Raw genomic sequence first — 20779 nt, 5'->3', positions numbered from 1 at the left:
CATTAAATACTTCACAATTAAATCCCACCTATTGTTTCAACGGCTTTCTCGCATATCACGATGCCTCTTGGATTCGAACGAATCAACGCAAAAAAATCACAGCCAAATGACCGTATCGTCTTTATTAAACCCTTGGAAGGTCCCGACAAAGAGATCGCGCAGCAATTCTTAGAACGGATCGCAGCACAATGTTGTAAGTGTCAAATTAAACCTAGGTAGTCTTGATTATATACATAATATTAAATTAAAGTCGACTTCATTTACTAATCGCTAGTAGTACCAATTATGAAAGAACATCATATCTCAGTCGTATCCTTAGAAGAGTACGAACCAAACAGGGAGTTTGTTGGACGTAATTTCAATGCAGGAGAAGTTGTACAGCTAGTGTTGAAATCACTTTCTACCAGACAATGGCTACCCTTCAACTATGTCCAGATGGTGATGATGCACGAGTATGTATTCGTCTAAAATCTTATCTACGTTTAATGCTAACAGTGTCTTCAACAAGGCTAGCCCATTGCAAACAGATGAATCACTCCAAAGCATTTTGGGCTGTCAGAAATAGCTATGCAGATCAAATGAGAGTCCTATGGTCGCGCAAATACACTGGTGAGGGATTATGGGGAAAAGGCACGCTACTAGAAACTGGAGAGTTCGAGAAGAATACAGTATTGTTAGACAAAGATCTGCCGGAGCATCTGTGCGGCGGAACCTATCGTTCAAGGCGCAGAAAGCGAAAACAAAAGAAGCAATTATCTCATCAAGAACGAAAAGAGCGCCGAATTTTGAAGAAATTTGGTGCGAACGGAGTCGCTCTCGGCGAAGATGAAGCTATTAAAACCGAACTAGAGAAGGGAAAGAAGACTCAAGGCAAGCCCCGTGTAGCAGGAAGCAAACGCGGTCGGGAACTCAGAGCGGCTGCAGCCCTGGCACGGTTCGACCAGCAGAAGAAGACCGAAGAAACGAACGATGAACAAGACAGTGATGTCAAGAAAGAAGAAGGCAGCGAATCGGAGACGGCTAGCGATAGCGAGGGCGAAGCTGCCGTGGATATCAACGGTCGACAACTTGTTGATACTAAGGGCCATAATTTGATCAAAGTATGCGAGGACGAAGACGCTAGAGACGAAGATGTACAGAACGAACTTAAGGAGCTTTTCCAATCCACTATTGAAGTGAAGCCCGAGAAGCTCGAAGTGGTAGCACCGATAAGAACCATACCTCAGGCGACGGGATCAACGAAACGACGTGTTAGCGAGAAGAAGTCGAGTAAGACTATCAAGAGTTCCCCGTCCGAAGGGGCAAGCAGCGCTACTATTTCTATTAGTAGTGTCCCGAATTCATCAAGGGGCACTTGTCCCATGTGCTCGTTCGATAGTGGTTCAGGAGCTACTATATGTGGTATCTGTTCTCACGTTTTAGATCCCGGCAAGGTACCGAATTCGTGGAAATGCAGAAGCTCTTCTTGCCGGGACAGCTTGTATTTGAATGCCGGGGACTCGGGAATCTGTGGTGTTTGTGGTGGACGAAAAGGAGTGTAACCAACGTGTACACCGAATTCAATTAGACATATTGAACGTTTCTTTTAAAAGAGAATCTTCGACATTGGTTGGCTATTAAGTTCTTAATAAGGCGATGCACGTAATTCAACCTTGGACCTTTTTAATCCTTCCCGGCCTAGCTCATCTAACGTTGTTTTTTAATAGCTTACCGTAGGATCTTACGGCACCGAAATGCTTAACTTAAGTCAATCCATGGTAACGTGGTGATGAATTGGCTCCGAATCTCTAGCTGGTAGCATGGGGGTTCTAGAAGGGGGGAGGAGTTGGGAAGAGCTATCGGGAATTACAGGTTTCAGAAACATTGAAACAAACTTGGATTTGCTTGGATGGGTGGATTGAGACGATGTCGCCATTTGCCATTTGCCAGTTACCCCTGTATCAACCCCGACGCCACCGTTTCATGTTGGCTCGATCCCACCGATGTCTTTCAACGTTCGCATCTCTCTCCCGTCCTCTCGAAGGTATGTGATCTCCAGCGCTTATCTGGATGTGGCTGGAAGATAGAATCAAGACAGATCTCTCCCCCGGCCCTTCCTAACGAGGTAGATTGATGGTAAATCCCTTTTCATCGGACGAATTTGAATGAAATGATCGGACGGGATCCCCACATTCCGATATTCAAAGAGAGAGAGATACACGTGTGTATTAGTTATACTTGTAATGTTAGATATAGGTAAGTTAAGTTATCTAACAGGTAACTAACTATACAATATCGTCAGTTATTAAGAACTAACGTGTAAGAGCATGCGCTTTTACATAACACTTCTAGTTTGAAAACGGCCAAGCTGTTAGAATCGGTATCGTCTACCTACATACATACATAGTAGTTCACGGCCGAACATTCCACCCCTTGCGTGCCGCCGCCTCCACCCCGGACACCCTCGTCCCAAAAAAAAAGAGGCTCGTCACAGATTGATCGGCGAGCGTACCACTTGGGAACCAAGCCGCCGGGGGTCAGGGTTCTCCGCCCTGGCCTCGACTAGGATTGCGACTGGGCTGGCTGGGCTGGGGATCCGGAAATAGTCATGGTGTCCGTGGTTTGTGGTCCCTGTCTGTCTGCCCTGTGCCTTGATCGTTCCCTGTGTCATGTCATGTCTTGTCTCTCTCTCTTTTAAATTTTGAGCCTGGCCATTTCTCTACGCACACTCTTTTCGTAAAACTTCGTTTCTGCTTTAAGCCTTACCTCAAACCGTCGTCGATCTATCTAAATTTTCTTCTGCGGCTGGAAAAAGTGCAGGTCACCGCCTCGTTTTTTTTCTTCTTCTCTTTTTTCAACATTCCAGACTTGACGTCTGTTTCCTTCATACGTTCCTTCGACTGCTAAATTCACTCTTTTTTTGTTCATCTTCATCTTCGATTTCGTTCTTTTCTTTCTTTCTGAGCTAGACTCGAAAATTACCTTCTACCAGCCAAGATGCTTTCCACGACTCTTCTTCAGTCCCTTGTTCTGCTCGTCGCCGGCGCGAGTCTTTCGTCGGCAAGCCCCGTTTGGCCGCACTACTCGATCGACAGTGAGCACCTCGAAGTCCTTCACATGAGGGCCTCGACGTCGGTGAATCCGGCAGCGGTATCGGGCGTGGAGTGCATTGACCGAAATACGTAAGTTTTCATAGACTATAACTATATCTTTCCATCTACACGTGTAGCATAACTATAAGGACTCCAGCTAATTGTCAACGTAGAAACATCGTGTTCCACGATCAAAACGTAGCAGAACTTGCTATCTGTGGAGGCATCGCAGGGTCTATCCAGAAGTGCGGCGGTGCGCCCAAGACCACGACTGGTCGATCCGGCAGCGCCGAGTTCAAGCTGAGCGCGGCGACATCCGGCGCTACGATCAACATCTCCAAGGGCCGATGGGAGCAATGTATTCGCGCGGCCAGGGCTGTCTGCCCGACAGGCAGCATGAAGGGTACGTGTGCAGGCGGCGCATCAAGCGGCAACGTGGACTTCACGCTCGACTCGCCGTTGTAAAGGAGTGGACAGCCAATCAGTCCGCAGTGTACAAAAAAGTCTCGGAATCACTCGCATTATGACGGGATAACGGAGGACTATTAAAAAACAAGAGCTATGCTTTTCTTTTGTAGAGATTTGGCGGAAGGCGTACGTGTATAGGGTCTCGGATACCCTGGCGGACATCGGGACTCAGGGCGTTTGGCAGGTTTGGCGCGCAAACCCCCTTTTTTTCGTCTATGCGGCGCCGTCGTGGACATGGCTGCCGCGTTGGTTAGGTAGACCTGTATAAAAGATATACACACAAAACCTTTACCTCCAGCTGAACTGGAGGGTTGATGGAAACAAATGAACGCTGTATATACATTTCAACCAAAGAAACTCGTTTAAATGCTGAATTTGCTTTGTATTGTGACTGGGTATCTTTCCGACATAATTATTCTGCGCCTTGTCCTCTCAAATATATATAACACGGAATAATCGAGAACCCCCCTTTTATAACCGGACGCCTGAAGTCTTTCGCTAACCCATAAAGCAAAAATACCACTACCTAATATAAACTTCCCAATAGCTCAAGCTTCTTCTCACCCTAATCTATCTCTGTACCTACAGCCATAGCTCCCTATTCGAATTAAACTACACTAAATAGGTAGGTACCTAGGTACCCATATCACAACCCATACCGCGAAACGCACTCCTCGCGATGCGTCTCCAGACACTCCAGCGCGCACACCCGCACCCCGCACCGCATGCACCGCACGCGTCCCCAATACCCGCACACCTCGCAGAACACGCGCGCCGGGTACTTCCTCCCGTCGTCCGCTACCGTCCAGCGCCCGCGCGCCTCGGCGTAGTTCAGCGGCGGTGCCGATACCAAGGTCCGCAGCTCGGCTTCGGTGGGAAGTGCGGGCACGCGGGAGACGAGGAGGGGGTCGTCGTCTTGGGGATGCGTGGGGGGTTGTCCGGGGCGCGAGTACGGCGTTAGGAGCGACGAGGAGGAGGAGGAGGAGGGTAGATTGTCTTGGGGCGCTTCGGACATCTCGACGTCTTCTTCTTGTTTTACGGCTGGTGCGGCTTTGGAAATTGATGCCGAGCGGGATATGTTTGACTTGGAAGATCTTTTGCTGTTTTTTTGCTGGTGTTTTTCTGCTGCCGCACCACCACCACCACCACCACCACCCTTTTTCGAACTCCCTAGATTCGAAGAATTTGCGGCGGCTGCGGAAGCTGCGGAGGTTGGGTTGGACTTCTCTTGAGCGAGGAGGGCTTCGAAGTCGTCGAGGTGGTTTGCGAAGGTCTTCTGGGACTGTAGGATCTTGCGGACGTTGGGGGTGTGTTTCTTGACGGTTGTCTTGCTGCTGTTGCTTTTCGCTATGATGGGTATGCTCACGTCGCGGTGGTAATTATCGCGGTCGAGAGCCTCGATCTCCCTGCGCAGTTTGGCTTCTTGTCGAGCATCGGCATCGGCGTATATGGCACTGGTGTTTGTCACTTGGTTGCGAGCAGCTCGTTTTCTATTCCCCGTTTGGAGGGATGCAGCGGCTGCTGCTGCTAAGTGAGGGGCTGTATCAGGCACGTAGGCCCAGCCCGGGGCATTGGTAGTTTTGGTACTCGCGAGCTCTATTACGCCGAAGTTGTTCATCTTGACGATTTTTAGTTTTAGTTGAGGAAATGGGAGCTTTTTAGGTCCCTGCATCCTATGACGATCATCTTTTATCTAATTCTTTATCTACGGTGGGGCGTCTATTTAGTAAGACATAGTTACGATTATGTAAGTTTTTAGACTCATTACCCCTGAATGACCCCTTTTCTATAATGAATGTTGTTCTCGAGATTGAGACAGACAAACTCAATTCATTAACAATGAGAAGTGAATGAAAACAATTGTATATTAATATAACTAGGATTTTGGTAATTAATAAGTCTTCTTTCTTTTACTAACTTGATGATGGAAATTGACCTAGAAACCGAAATTTATATAGTTAACCTTGAAATTATTGCACAGCCTCCGGAGATTACAATATTGTTGTATCACATATATAATTGTCATATAATTATTACGATGCTTTTTCATGGATTCAATTTTCTATAGCTAAAATATGACTAGTTATAGGCAGTAAACTACCCATTTAGGTATCATTTCTTACGCCATGAGTATCATAACGCTTTCATTCTTCGTCTAGCTTTTCGGCTGCTGCCTCCCAGTCCTCTTCGACAGGTTGCTCCTCGATCTTCTTCCTTGGTTCTTTCCTCAGAGCGATGAACCCACCCCTACGCGGCATAGCAGAAGCTGCCGGAGTGGTAGCTGGCTTTGGGCGGGCGGAGCGGCGCATAACCGAACTCCAGCCCTCATTCCCTTTGCCTTGGGTATCTTTTTCGCTCCGTAATACATTCAAATGCTCATCCACATGACAGAGAGAAACCTCGCTGGCAAATCCCGAACTCGTAACCTTGGCTAATAAACTAGGTTTGAGAGATGAAAGCGAAGATTCTATATTTTGTGGACTTGGCGGACCAGAGCCCTTGATAACAACCTCGTTGGAAGGTAGGAAACTTGTCTCGAACTTTATATCTGGATAAGAAGCATACTCACGTTGAAGCGCTGAATCAAGTTCCTCGATAGTCAACCCAAATTGCGGTGCCGACAAAAGTAGAGCATTAAAAGGTTGTCTCGTCGAGATATCTTCACTAGCTGCTGCTGATGCTTTTGTAGGGAGGAGTTGTGCTAGGGACTTATTCTTTATACATTGTGAAAGCGTCTTCATTGGCGCGGATACGAATCGCGGTGTCTTGAAGAGACATACATGCCGATGAGGTTCTGGATCAGCACTTTCGCTGTCAAATCCGAAGTCTTCAGCAAGAGAATGAAGAAACGCTCGCTGAGAAGACTTCATTGGTTTAAACCGGATGAACTTTTGCGTCGAGTCTACTGCGAAGACGCGAAGTTCTCGTTCGTAAGTCTGTGCGAACTGCGGATCGTCCTTGTAAAGCCTTATAGTCGTATTAGAGTACGGCACATGATCATCCGTGTGAGTTAGTGGATCGATATTTAGGGCGCTTGCCAAGAGAGCATTTCGCTGTAATCGAAGGCATTCTTCATCACACTTAATCGTATCTCGTTGGGGCGATGAATTACGTTTCATTGCCAGACACCTAACTTCCTGCTTTCTACGTTGGCAGTCGCATGTGATAAATGTCCTGGCTTGACAAGGTTTGTCCTCTTTGCACGGGTATGGGGCATGGCACTGTTCAGCATCCAAATGCCCACAACTCCGTTTCTTACCGCAGGGCTGTTTACATCGAGACCCTGCGATATCAGCATCTTCACATTCACCTAGACGGTGGCAGGTCTTCTCGCACGTGTGAGCGCCGCATTTGAGCTTCTTCCCGCAGGGCAAGCCGCAAAGTGGCTCTTCAAACCAGCAAGGCTGGTTCTTTAGCGCTTTCTTACCGCAGACGCATCGTTTCTCAACTAAGAACGGACATTTCGGACACAGCTCTCTATCGAGGTGGCAATTATGAGATACCTGGGGGTGACCGCACGGGCGAGGCCTCGTACAGTCGAAGCGACATTCTGGCACTTGTGTACCACAAGGCTGCGGTGGTTGGAGAATCGTTCGGCCACAGTTGCAGCTGATTTCCTCGAAAATGGCTTCAGGACATGAAGGACAAGGTCCCTTGTGACACATTTGTTGACATTGGTGTCTTCCACATTTTAAAGCTCGTCCACAGGGGCGAGTACAAATGTGTTCCGCTTCTACCTCATTATTTATTGGACCAGCGTTCCTGTTCTTCCGCCTGGCGGCTGCTCGTTCCATTGCCTTCTTTTCTCCGGAGCAGCAATGTTCGCCATGCTCATGTCTCCCACAATTGAGCTGAACCCTGCAAATCCTCATGCACTCGGGAGTCGCAATTGTTCCTTGGTGGCAGATCGAGGCCGTCTTCGTCCGACCACATCTGCAGTTAATCTCCATTATCTGCATACATGGCGCACAAGGTCCAGTATGGCAAGTGTCTTGGCAAGAATGACCGCACGACAATGGTTTGTTGCACGTTTTCCCGCAATTAGGAATCGGATCTTCGCAACTCTCCCTTGGCTGGTCTAGAATATCGACTAGTGGTGTTTTCCCGCACGGACAGTGGGAAATCGAATCAGGAGAGAACGGGCAATGCTCGTCCTTCTCATCTTGAGGATGACAGCTCTGTTTACAGCGATGCTTTTGGCAATCAAAGAATCTGTCACAAACAGAATTGCAATCAAAAGTACCCCAGTACCAATGATCAGGTAAATCCTCGTTCTCCACATCATCTTCCGTCTTGACTTGGCCGCGATTATAGGATTCTCGTCTGTCACCACGCTGTTCGCAAGGAATGTTTTTGGACTCTCGGCTACAATAACAGAGAGAGAAGACAGGAATATCACAACTGCCGCAGAGGCCGGAATGACATTCCCTTTGGCATTCATGCTCTCCACAGGGAAGTATATCTCCGCAGACTCCGTGACAACTCCATCCATTAACATAATCCGTCTCGCCACAGCGTTTGGTAGACGTAAGTTTACCACAGAAACAGGATTGAGTCGGCCCCATGAGCTGGCAAGGTGGACAGGGGCCAGCATGGCATTCGAGGGGACATGGGTGAGGACAAGTCGCCCTGGGTTTTGAGCATGTTTGGCCACAACTATGGGGGCCAACCCCAGGAACCGATCGAGGGTTGATCTCCTTACCACACCAACAGTGATAAGTAGTAGGCTCGTCGGTCAAAGGGGAATTACATCCCGGACACCTCCAGTTGATTTGGTCTGAATTAATTGTCCGGTTGGAGAACCATTTCTTAACACAAGTCATATGCGTTACGGTCCAGCATATAGAGCATGACCAGACCTTCGAGTTCCGCAGAACCTCATTTGTGCAAATCACGCATTCGTATTGCCCATTATCTATATCCTGAGAAATACGTGTAGTAAGATCAGAGGCATTAGATTTCGAAGCTTTTCTCCCACCACTGTTCTTCGCCTGAGGTTTTATGGCGGTACTATTACTTCGGTCAGCTAATGGTTGACCGGGAACAAACTCCGTAACATTAGCATTTAAGGACGTCGAACTCGTAGCATCAGACTCCCCGGTGCTGGTTGTCAGGTGACCGCCAAAGTTTCGTGGTCTACTCATTGTCGCTCTCTGGGCATTTTCACCACGTCCTCTCCTTTGGCCCCTGAAGGCTCTCCGACCTCCATCACCTCGACTGGTGGTATTTGAGGGCGCAGTAGCCGGAGAAGCGACGGAAGTTTCAGGATTTGCTGGTAACGTCTCGTTCCTTTCGACAGCTTGTAGATTACGCTGACCTCGGTTGCCGCGGCCTCCACGGCTCCCACGGCCCCCACGACTACCGGACGTTCTCCCTCCTCGAGGGCGATGGCCACGATTCCTCGATGTTGAATTTGACGGCAGTTCAGAATGTTGCGAACCCTCCATTGTTGTTCCGTCCATAGTTGATAACTTCAAATAAGTTTATTCAAGGTTACCTAAGGTATCTTAGGTAGGTAGTCTAACGGCTGAGGGGTGGTTATGACTAGACCGCCTTGTAATGCGCTTTTTGAAATACAGCGGCTTTAAAAAATGCGAAAATCAACGACTCGTTGATATAAACGTTTGTAAGTAGCGCTTACGCAATGCTGCGCGGCAAGATGTGAATTAAAGAGAGACGTCTGGAAAAAGAAAATAGAGAATGATTTCGTGAAATTCGTGAGTTAATGGATGATAAAACTCGGATACCACTTTCAAGACTTCATAAAGCCGTTTGTGGCGGATAGCTTAGCTTATATCCACCTAGAACAAAATATGTGTGAGGCAACAATAGATATGTTAAAACACAGTCCTTGTATAGTATTATGAGATCATTATGTGTAGTATGCAAGGCTATGAGTCAAAGTCGAAAAAGGATGGCTAAATTCGGATTTAGTGGAGATTTCGTAAGAGTCGAGGCTTTGCTAGACTTTTAGACCCTAAAGTCCTTGACCCAACAAACGAAAGATCGTAAGGTTGCGACCCGTTATCTAGGCGGTATCCACTATTGCCGTCTAACCGAGGTGAGTTTTAGTGCTCGCGGCCACCGGCCACTATGAAGACGCGGGAACTACACTAGTGTACGACCGGGGATTAAGTAATAGCACGCCTCAATTAGAATGACATTTCCAATACCTATTCCAATCCTTTCCATTTTGAAAAACTTCTCTTCCGAATTTAAGACCGCGGATTCCCATTAATTCCATATTACTGTAGATGTCTCGGAATATCGATTACCCGCATCAAGATATATCAGACTCTACGATAAACCATCATTCGCCAACTCACATGACGCGAGTGACGCGAAATTCTAGTTGACTTCTAGATTTTATCAGATATTAAACCAATGAATGTTAAGTGGTCGATATACCCCGATTTTAAAGTTGACAGCCTGCTGGAGAGCTGAGGAGCTTTCGGCCCTATTCAACAGGACTCGAACTTGTGTGTGGCTGTTTTTCACTCGCTACGACGCTAACTTGAAGTCCCTTACTTATGAGGGCTTCCTTGCTGGCTTCTGCACTTCTGTGTTTACTCGGTTACTCAAGTTCCAATTCATTATAATGTAACAAAGAGCAGCCTGCATATAGTTACGGGCACCAACTATCTATCACGTGTGCTGAGTGGCGTCAAGGAAGTCAATTTGATTGCTTCTCTATCACTTATCACCTAGAAGTCTCGTATCCCTAAAGCTTAGGGTGGCGATAAATTAACTAGAGTAAGGGTTGTAAGTAGTAGTTAGAAGCTGACGATGAAATATAGAGAAGTTCACATACTTGATGTAGGCTAATTTGAGGTAACTAGCCTAATTATAAGACGGTGCTACCCGTCTCTAGCAACGAGGTCTTTAACAGCAAGAGCTTCGTGGAAATTTCTCTTAGGGATTCTCCAATGTTCTCCAACTCGCGGAAATACGCCTCTTAAAATTGCCCATGGGCGCTGAAAGTTGCGTATCAATTTTCGGAAGGGATGCATGTATTGGGCAGCTAAAGTCAAATTTAGTAGCAAAAAGCAACCTTATGGAAAAAATATCATAACGTTACAGTTTCCTGCAGCATAAAATCCGTGAGCTGACAGTGTCAACCAAGAACGAGAACTCTTAGGCTTCTGCTATTGGTTCAAACAAGATAAGAAAGCCATTCACAATCAACATACATGCAGCCAACCTCGTATGCAGCATTGGCACTGGGAGACCTGCATTAAAGAGACTACCTGCCGTCCGTGTCTGCTCGAAATGCAATCCAACCCGATATCAACTACATCTTATCGTCATCTGGTGAATTATGTACTTAGGTGTATACTAATCAGCCTCCGATATAGTGCTTGTTTCCTAGTCAAATTTGCTTATTATTCCCGTTATCTGAATTTCAAAAATTTTAATAACTTTTAGGAATATAATGCTTCTAATAACCAGGTAACTACCACAGGTCGGCTTGCTAATAACTTCATAAAGAAGTATTTGGAGAAGGAAGGAAGTCTATGGTTAACTAATAATTAAGTGGCTTAAATAGTTTGATGAGGCTAATGCAGCCTATAGAAAAGAGACACTGGTCGCACCGTTCGTCGCCTAGTTAGATGATGCAACGGTCAAAAGCCACATCATTAAAGAGGTAAGCGCCGGATTGGCGGTTGCTTCTTAGGTAACTTCCGCTCAATACAACATCCCGAGGTCTTTACTTTCATGATACATACCTACATGTATGTCATTGCTCAATCCCTTGCAAGTGCATACAATATGTACATTCAATTCTTCAGATGACAAGTATGGGATGGGCATGCACATGGGCATGTACAACCCAGACGGTGTTGAACGTCTTAGGTACTACCTGGGGTATTAACAGGAGTCCGTAACTCTTTACTTTTAACAATACCAAGAGGTAGTCTTTCATTTCTCTTCTTGGGCGCTTAGGTGCGTCATTAGAAACAGGCATGTTGACATGCATATTAACCCATAGCTTTACGTGAGCCTTATGCCGCGTTTCTAAGGTTACCATATCTTATTACCCTTGTTGCCATGCGTTTTCCCACGCTCTTTAATCCTTACCCCTGAACTCGTATCAATCAACACCCCTTATCGGCTTGTCTCCAAGAGTTCGACATACTTATCATCTGAGGTAGCTAGGCATATTCTCAACCGACCTACCAGATTGCCCGCTAGTCTAAGACGATATCACTTTCTGGATCGGGGACTGTCACCATTAGATTTGTTTCGATACGAGAGGGAACGGAAAGGGATAATTAGAACCCTTCCTCCCCCACGACTGAGCTCATCGTAAGATACTGGCGCATCTTCGAGAAAAGGGCAATACTACGCACCTGTACAAGAATACTTCTACGTTTCTAGCGGAGTCTGGACTCTCTTTTTCGCACCCCTTCAACCGACTTACGCCAGTGTGGAGATTAGACATTGCTATTAAGCGATGGCATGAATGCTGCTATTGGTCTTGTCATCCACCTGATTCGGACCCCTAACTATACTACATCCCGGAGTGGGTTACAATGAGGTCTAGCCGATTCCATTACCATGGGGAAAGTATAATAGCATCTTGTATTATGGTAAGACCAAGACTATATATATCCTTACAGTTTTTCGTGAACAATTCCTCGGGCGTCCTATGCAATTCCTATCCCCACGGCTTCAGACTTATAAAACCGAAGTTTGTGGATAGGCCCTTAGGCTTCTTAGGAAGTTTTCCATCATGCGGACTACTCAAGCCTTGTCGTCACTTTTCTTTGCTATATCCTTAATATCAACATCTTTCTCTATAGAACAGCAAACAGTCCTAGGAGTTGATCAACTCGACGGAAAATGGCGCTACAAAGGTTGTTATGTGTAAGTAACTTGCCCCTCAGGCAATGAGCGTCGATACTAAGTGACTCCAAGTGACGCTGGTCGGATGATCAATGTAGCCGCAACTTGTTCGGATACTACGACCCTGGAGAGTTGTGTCGCGTTCTGCGATAGTAGGGGGTTTGCTTACGCCGGAGCTAAATATCATAACGAGTGCCGTGAGTTTACTCCCTACCTAACCGTGGTCCTATTCGTATTAATTATTGCTAGATTGCGGGAATGAATTAACCAATGAGACGGTGGAAGAGAGAAAGTGCCCAACAGGTTGCTCGGGCAATAACACAGAGGCATGTGAAGGTTCAAATTGGTTGACCTTATTCTTCAACCCGTATAACGCAGGCCCCAGGCCAAATCTCGATATTCCAGACTGGATGCATATTGGCTGCTACTCGTGAGTCTCTTGTCCTCCGCCATTGGTATAGGCATGACCCTGCTAGGCCTCAGCCTCAATTTGCTTCAAGTTGTAATTAACACGTTCCACAAGCGAGGGAATCGACGGCCGATGCTTGACGTATAAGGCACCAATCTTTACCTTACCGGTCAACGCAGAGATCTGTACTTCTGTATGTCGTGCTACTGGTTACACCTTTGCCGGTACCAAGAATGGCGATGAATGCTGTAAGCCACTGTGTGACTTCTTTAACTTGGGTGGCATCAACTTACTAGTAACAGATTGCGGCAATACTATTGCAAATGGCGCCGTATTAACCGATGGCTGTGATACAGTTTGTAATGTACGACCCTTCAGACATACTTCAATGCCCTTTCTATTGTACTACATGACCAGGCTATATGTTTTCGATCGTCCATAAACAATAAACTTCTAAGGACGGCACTATAGAGTACAAATCGCATTTATTGGGTGTTATTACTAACATCGCGTACCATAGGCAAATGATCCCGAGGTATGCGGCGGACCCGACCGCTTAAATGTATATAACTTCAAAAGTACGTCTAGCAGATCCACCCTCTCCAGCACTCCTTTAAAAGTGACGAGCTCGCCCATCGTTGCTCATTCAATTGTCCCGAGAGATGTTACCACTGAGCCGATTGTTACTGGCACAAGCAGCGCTTCGTCCGCAAGCTCAAGTCCTACGGCGCCTTCACAGCCCTCCGTCATAGGTGATTACATTTGGTATGGCTGCCAGACTGAAGCTACTAACATCCGTGCACTGAGCCTGTATACCTACGCCGATGATGCTATGACATTAGGTAGCTGTCAGGCCTTCTGCAGCGGCAAGGGGACAACGTACTTTGGTGTTGAGTATGCCCGCGAATGCTACTGTGGCAACAAATTCGAAACAGGTTCTCTCGAAGCTCCTGAAAGCGATTGCAATATGCTTTGTGCTGGAGACCAGTGGGCATATTGCGGTAGTGGCAATCGCCTCTCTGTATATATCAAAAACGGAACTTCGGAAGCGACAACTACTAGTGGTTCGGGTCCGACTAGTAGTGATCCCGGGACACCAGAACCTACGGGGTTTCCTGATGGCTGGACAGACCAGGGCTGTTGGCAAGATGGGCCCAATGGTCGTATCATGCCAACTTTCCAAGCTCCCGACGACCCTCAGTTGACGCCACAGAAATGTGCGCAACTCTGTGCTGATGACGGATATACGGTGTCAGGTACTGAGTACTATACGCAGTGCTTCTGTAGTAATGCTATATATAATGGTGGCGTCCGAGGCGAAGACACTTCGAAATGCTCGACACCTTGCGGAGGTAATAGTCAAGTCATGTGCGGAGGTGCCGGATACTTGTCCATCTACTCGAAAGGTACACCGGAAACGTTCAAAGAGCCCGCTCCGGTAAAAGAAGTGAACGGTACTTGGACGTATCAAGGCTGTTACGAGGACAATGTTAATAATCAGAGGACCCTTTTTTGGTCCTTAAGGTTCCCTACCCCCATGACCCCTGAGCAGTGTCTGGGTAAATGCGCTTCTTTTGGCTATGCCGCCGGCGGTATGGAGTATGGCGAAGAATGTTATTGTGGTGACCCTATGGACGTTGATGCTTCAGGTGCCACAGTAAGGCCTGAGAGCGAATGCAATATCGTATGTGCCGGAAATGCCTCCGCGATATGTGGAGGTGGTGCTCGGCTTTCAATGTACTATTGGACTGGCGAAACCCCCCTTTATGTGTTTAATTACCCCCAAGGAAATGATGCAGGTTCCTACTCCAACCTAGTCGGCGGTGTCGTTACCCCTCTAATGACTATGCAATCGATCACCGGCAAGGTTACCTTCCTGGAGAAATGGGGAACTGGCGCAGCAAATAGCACGGGGGCCTATGAACTGGACCTTAGCCGGCTCGATGATTTCGATGCTGCCTGGAGAACCATGCACGTTAAGACTGATATCTTCTGCTCTGCGGGAGTCATTCTGCCCGACAAGGCAGGACGACAGCTTACCGTCGGTGGCTGGTCCCTCGATTCGACATATGGCATCCGTCTATACGCGCCTGATGGATCGGACGGCGTAAAGGGTACAAACGACTGGGAAGAAAATGTCAACACTCTAAAGCTTCAGAGAGGACGATGGTACCCAAGCGCTATGCTTATGGCGAACGGGTCCATTTTAGTCGTTGGTGGTGAGATTGGTTCAAACGACAGGCCCGAACCTTCTCTTGAGATTCTTCCCAACGTTGGTCCCTATCTTTACATGGACTGGCTTGAACGTACAGATCCGAATAATCTATATCCATTTTTGGCAGTCCTTCCCGGCGGTGGAATTTTTGTTGCGTATTGGAACGAAGCCAGAATCCTGGACGAAGTTACCTTTGACACGATACAGACTTTACCGAACATGCCTGGCGCTGTCAACGATGACCTTGGGGGCCGTACTTATCCTCTTGAGGGGGCTGCTGTTCTCTTGCCTCAGTTTGCCCCATATACGGATCCCCTTGGTATCCTCTTATGCGGTGGTTCGACCGATGGCCATTCTGCTCTCGACAATTGCGTATCTATGTACCCCGAAGCGCCCAACCCCGAATGGACTCTCGAGCGTATGCCTTCCAAGCGTGTCATGAGTTGCATGGCACCCTTGCCAGATGGAACCTATCTTATTGCCAACGGTGCCCACGAAGGCGTTGCCGGTTTCGGTCTTGCGGATGATCCCAACTACAATGCTATCCTATACGATCCATTTAAGCCAATTGGCTCCCGTATGTCCGTCATGGCCAACACAACCGTCGCGCGTCTCTACCACAGCGAAGCTATCACTCTCCTCGACGGCCGCGTCCTGATTACGGGCTCTGACCCCCAGGATGGCAAACACCCACAGGAGATCCGCGTTGAAGTCTTCACACCTCCATACCTCTACAGCAATAAACCACGCCCGTCCTTCACCATCACGAACAAAGATTGGGATTACAATGAGGAAGTTAGCTTCGACCTAGGTGAAGAACCTGAGGGAGAGATCAAAGTCTCGCTGCTTGGAGCAGTATCTAGCACCCATGGCAATTCGATGGGAGCGCGAACCCTGTTCCCGGAGGTCTCGTGCTACGGCACTAAGTGTACCGTCGTTGCACCCCCGAGGGTCCACATCGCTCCCGCGGGGTGGTACCAGATGTATGTTTTACAAGATGACATACCGGCTGTCGGTACCTATGTTCGTATCGGAGGCGACCCGGGTAAGCTTGGAAATTGGCCGCAAGGCGATGACTTTACTCGACCGGGCGTCTGAAAAACCAACACGCTTGCTGTTCTTAGAATACTTAACTCTAGTGCTTAGTGTTTATTTTCATCGGGAATGGCTAGGGAGGTTTGACGAAAAAACCCGGATAGGCTTGGTTTGATTCAGAGTAAAGGGGCTGGACTAGGAACTGGAAAGGAAAGTGAAGGAAAAGCGTGGAATTGGCAGTACAGAAAATCCGCCGTTATATCCTATTAGTATCAGTAATAGATAATATTTATACCGCGCCTAGTATCTCGTTTCCTTTGCGTTGTCCTTGTTATGATCTAGACAGGGCAGGATTTATTATTGTATCTGTTTATCCAAGTAGCCTACTCTATTCACCTCTAGGTATAAGTTTTAGTAACGCCCGCATTGGGAAATCCATTAAGCAATAAGTAATAAGTCCCATATGACATCCTCACCAAAATATTTCCAAACTGCACAGGCCCGCATCTCAAGGTTAACTACAAGTAAGTCGTCGGACAATCCCGCTACCTGGTTGCCAGGCGACGCCGATAAGACATAAGTAACGCGTTAGCAACACATTCTCTCACCCCTGATCAGTGACTGTCTGTGTTGGTCAAATTGGTCGTGGCCGGGCAGCTGTTAAAGAGGGTTAGAAATAACTCCTCGGGGAGTTTTTCGGAGGACTTGGGTTCGAGCCACTGTCGGGGCGGCAGGCAGACCAACTGTTCAGGTCAATCGACAGTGGTTTGGATTCTAGGTTCCGAGCTTTTTTGCAATTTTTCTCTTTTTATTATTTTTATTTAATTAGGTACCTTTCTTTTCACTTTATTATGTTTCAAGTTTCTGTTATGTTCTATCTTATACAACTACTAGGTCGCTATGCTGAATTTCGCGATGTCTTCGTCCTCCGTGTATGCAAGCGTGGATGCTATATCCGAGTAGATGGAGACGGAACTCCGACATTTTAAGTACTACAATGGCGGACGTAGATTAGTATGTTTGTACTTGGTTCGGAAATGGCGTAGAGGCGTATGTATGACATACATGAAAGGGCTTTCTCTAACAAAGGCGATCTGATACATCACAGATTGTTAGAGCAGTACATTCTCATTCGGTACGGCCATGGTAATGATCCCTTAGGTAACTTTTTTGTCCTGTCAAAATTGGCCCTCGGTCTCGGGTTGAGAACGTTGTCGTCAGGCAGGCTTGGCAACAGTTTATCGATGCGTATTCCGGGGCTTTAACTGGCTTAGACATGATTTTAGAAAAGGAACTGATCTACATTATTCAGTAGTAAATTCGGTGTCTACTCATTGCTGTATTACGGCTTATCACGATAATCGTGTCTTATATATAGTCCGTAGACGCAAGACACATACGCGATAAAAATACGTGAAGGTCCAATTGATGATCTGGAAATCGAGAGCTTACGTTATGTCTTGACGTGAAGTGGCACATCTGAACGGACCAGCCCCTATAGCCCCAATAGTGACCGTGATAAAAGGTAATATAAAAAAAAATAACGCAAACGGCTGACCTGTAAATGAAGCTGAGGCTGGTGTCGCAGTTTGCCCTTTGAGGTGAAGTATCTTCATTGCTTAAAGGTGTTACATAGTCGGCTCCCATATTCTTATAGAGATACATGGCGATATTGTGTTGGGTGATAATGATCTAGTTTAGTAGGCGCAATGTCGAAAACTACCTAGACATTGTTGGTAATATTAGTTGGATTACGAGTCACCTCGTTATTTTAACGGAGCCAAATTGCATATTTCGCCCATGTCTCGGCCAACTAAGGTTCATTGTACTGAGGGCCTCTTTTCCTGGACGCCATGACCTCCATCATGGCCCAGCAATGGATCATCAGCCTGGTTTAGTTCTCACTCAGCAAGCCTTGTTCGAAGCGTCTTAGCATCATGAAGCTGCACGTGGAGGATTCTCGGCGATTTAATTAGTGTAATGCAGCCCCAATGTCTTAAGGATTGACGCTTGTGATCAAGTTGAAAGTACACGGCAGAGGCAAGACAGTCAGGTGGCATGTTAAAAGCCACGATTCCAAATGGCACGTTTGATCGTTAAATTTATCCATCTTATCTTTTCTTTCCATCGCCAAATTGCCATGCCACAAACAACTAGCTGAAGAAACAAACCAACCCCCCTCACCCCGCCACCATCGAGACGGCCTACGATGGAAAGGTCGAAATTTTCTCACGAACATAGTCGATAACACTTTCTCAGGTCAGCCTCGGCCGGAATTAGATAGGCCATAGCATCAACTCCTTCAAAATACGTCTCCTTTGTTAGCAGCACAAAGCCCTGGTTATTGTCTAATGATATTGTCTATGGGTGATAATATTCGAGTACCAAAAGACTACCTAGACGAACTAAACCTCACATCTATGTATACAGAAGACGGGTGTAAGTACTGGCAACCAAATTTATTAACATGCACACGTACAAATTCTATTTTAAATGCCTACCTAAGGTAGATGTGTGTGACCACGTAAAACTAGTATAATCTCATATGTATTTAATAAGAACATATACACTTTGTATTCTACCTATTTCACATCACTCTACTTAATTTCCAGGTACCTAAGCATAAGGTTCATTCTTTGACGATTGCCTCTACCATACCGTCGCCACCCACTTCCGGGGATGGCCAGACTTTAACAACTTCGAAGCCGGCCGTCTCCAACAATTCGCGCCATTGTCGCTCAGTACGTTCCATGCCTGCGTTGAAACACATCATCGTCATGTCAAGCATAGCGTAGAGTGGGGAAGCTCCAGTTTCTGGTATGATCATTTCGTGAAGGAGTAGTTTCGAATACCCGGGCTTCATGGCGTCTCTTACATGCTTCAATATTTCCAAGCATTTATAATCAGACCAGTCATGTAATATGTGATGGTAGTAGTATGCCCTTGCACCTAAGCGAGCGTCAACAAGACGGGGTATTGGGGAAGAGTAAGAAGTGAAAGTAAGCATACCTTTAATGGGTTGTTCAGCGAAGAAGTCGTAGTACATCGGGTCAATCGCAGGATCAAGTTCTTCAATCGTATCGATCACAAAGTCTTGAAGTACCAATCGACCCTTATGGGGATATCTCTCGTGGAAGGCGATAAGATCATGGCCTTTACCACCGCCAATGTCTACAAGTAAGGCCGAATCTGGTACCGCGCCATCGATCAACTCTTGGATTGGGTACCAGTCAAGCCATATCTTTCTCGATCCCAATGTACTTCCCATGAAATTATTAAAGTCCTTCTGAACTTGAGGGATCGAGTTGAAAAGTTGGAAGGTTGTCAATTTCGTTTGAAAGGCATATTGCATAAATCCGTCATTCGGATCCGTCGGACATCTATAACCAGCTTCTTTGAGGTATTTCGGCGCCTTGCTGGCGGCTCCCATTACCATGTCACCACTTGTAAGCCTCAGCAAAGAGTGCCCTGAAGTAGAATGTAACAAACAAAAAAGAAAACAAAAAAAAAACTCACACCATTCGAATTCCAGCAGAGATTCCCTTACTGGCCATGGCCTTGGTTATTGGAGTAGCTTGCCATGTTTCTTCGCCAACTTCGTCCAAAAGATTCACCGAGGCCAGAACCCGAAGTAGTCGAGCTAGAATCGTTAGCAATAGCAGCCCATGATATTGAATAGATCGTACTTATAAGTAACGCTTCTCCACCAGAGAGCGAAGCGAGTTCTTCAGAAGTGATTGCTCTATTATGCTTCACAATATGATCCAAAATGTTCATATCGACAACGATTCTCGCAGCAATTGGAACAAGAGGCTTGTTTTAGCTTATTAGCATGAGTACTACAGCGTTGGGAAGTATAACTGAAGTCGACTGAATTACGGAAATGATCATTTCGGTAGCAACATCTTCTGGCCGCTCTAGACTCATGGTGAGTTTTCTGCTTAATCGTATAGCTTCAGCTCTGATGGATTGGTCATTAGCCAGCTCAAGTTTCGAGCTGAGGCTATTGAGCTGTTCGATAAGGGTGGCAATACTGCCTGAATCAACGGGGTTTGCGGTCATCTCCAGGTAATTGTCAATGTATTAACATGTAAGTTAATGGATTTCAAGAACGAAGCTGCTTAGAATACGAAAAGGCTTCGAAGTGGTGAGTGAGAAAATATTGGAACTATCAGTGAGTGGAGCTTCTACTCATGGACTTTCGTTATGTAGATACCTTTGTATTTAGTACTAATGTCAAGGGTAAGCCAGATATGTATGTTCCCAATTTCAGATGCGCCTTCTTACTCCATTTCTCATAAGCGAATGGTATTTGACAGTGGCTGAGGCTACACATTGCCCGGTTACGCCGATTCAGGCAAGGGAGGCAACTAATCTACACGTGTACTTAGGTATCTAGGCTGTCATAAATTCTATACCTTTATGTAGTCGGAATTAAGCTATGTAATGTACTGACCTGACCTTTTCGTATATCGAGATAACCGCCTAGTCAGTATTCTAGAACAAAGAGCATGTTCAGTATGTATAACTAGACGTAGACCTTCGTAGTTAGGTTAGAGTTCCTTGCGGAGCAACAAAGTTATTTTAATGCTGTTTGGTTTCACCTCGTGATACGCCCATCTTGTAGCCATTCTAAAATTGAGGGCAGAAGTGAGCTTCTCATTGCTTATAAGGCATTGTTTCTTTCAACTCGTTAAATACAAATGGCATATAAGCAATACAAGTATCACCTAC

General features: G+C 46.5%; 5 protein-coding genes across 5 annotated transcripts; 3 read left to right on the top strand and 2 right to left on the bottom strand.

Moving 5' to 3' along the window:
- Positions 1-60: 60 nt before the first annotated feature.
- Positions 61-1422, top strand: GL218_07035 (DNA-dependent metalloprotease WSS1 like protein; the record flags this gene model as incomplete). The annotated part of the gene is made up of 4 exons (XM_033583779.1): positions 61-193; positions 278-452; positions 509-1326; positions 1379-1422. The coding sequence occupies 4 exons, from the start codon at positions 61-63 to the stop codon at positions 1420-1422; spliced, it is 1170 nt and encodes a 389-aa protein (XP_033432857.1).
- Positions 1423-2976: 1554 nt separating this feature from the next.
- Positions 2977-3536, top strand: GL218_07034 (uncharacterized protein; the record flags this gene model as incomplete). Its single annotated transcript, XM_033583778.1, has 2 exons — positions 2977-3161; positions 3245-3536. The coding sequence occupies 2 exons, from the start codon at positions 2977-2979 to the stop codon at positions 3534-3536; spliced, it is 477 nt and encodes a 158-aa protein (XP_033432856.1).
- A 649-nt stretch (positions 3537-4185) lies between these two features.
- Positions 4186-5157, bottom strand: GL218_07033 (HIT finger domain-containing protein; the record flags this gene model as incomplete). The annotated part of the gene is made up of 1 exon (XM_033583777.1): positions 4186-5157. The coding sequence occupies one exon, from the start codon at positions 5155-5157 to the stop codon at positions 4186-4188; it is 972 nt and encodes a 323-aa protein (XP_033432855.1).
- An 8162-nt stretch (positions 5158-13319) lies between these two features.
- On the top strand, positions 13320-16108 carry GL218_07032 (putative fungistatic metabolite; the record flags this gene model as incomplete). Its single annotated transcript, XM_033583776.1, has 2 exons — positions 13320-13330; positions 13387-16108. 2 exons carry the CDS (start codon positions 13320-13322, stop codon positions 16106-16108), a joined length of 2733 nt encoding a protein of 910 aa, XP_033432854.1.
- Positions 16109-18674: 2566 nt separating this feature from the next.
- On the bottom strand, positions 18675-20107 carry GL218_07031 (Demethylsterigmatocystin 6-O-methyltransferase; the record flags this gene model as incomplete). The annotated part of the gene is made up of 5 exons (XM_033583775.1): positions 18675-18994; positions 19055-19488; positions 19562-19685; positions 19732-19858; positions 19925-20107. 5 exons carry the CDS (start codon positions 20105-20107, stop codon positions 18675-18677), a joined length of 1188 nt encoding a protein of 395 aa, XP_033432853.1.
- Positions 20108-20779: the final 672 nt, after the last annotated feature.

Source organism: Daldinia childiae (assembly GCF_008694065.1).
Source record: "Daldinia childiae strain JS-1345 chromosome Unknown Scaffold8, whole genome shotgun sequence".
NCBI classification, from domain to species: Eukaryota; Fungi; Ascomycota; class Sordariomycetes; order Xylariales; family Hypoxylaceae; genus Daldinia; species Daldinia childiae.
Note: the sequence above shows the minus strand (reverse complement) of the source record. Positions and strands in the feature narration are given on the sequence as shown.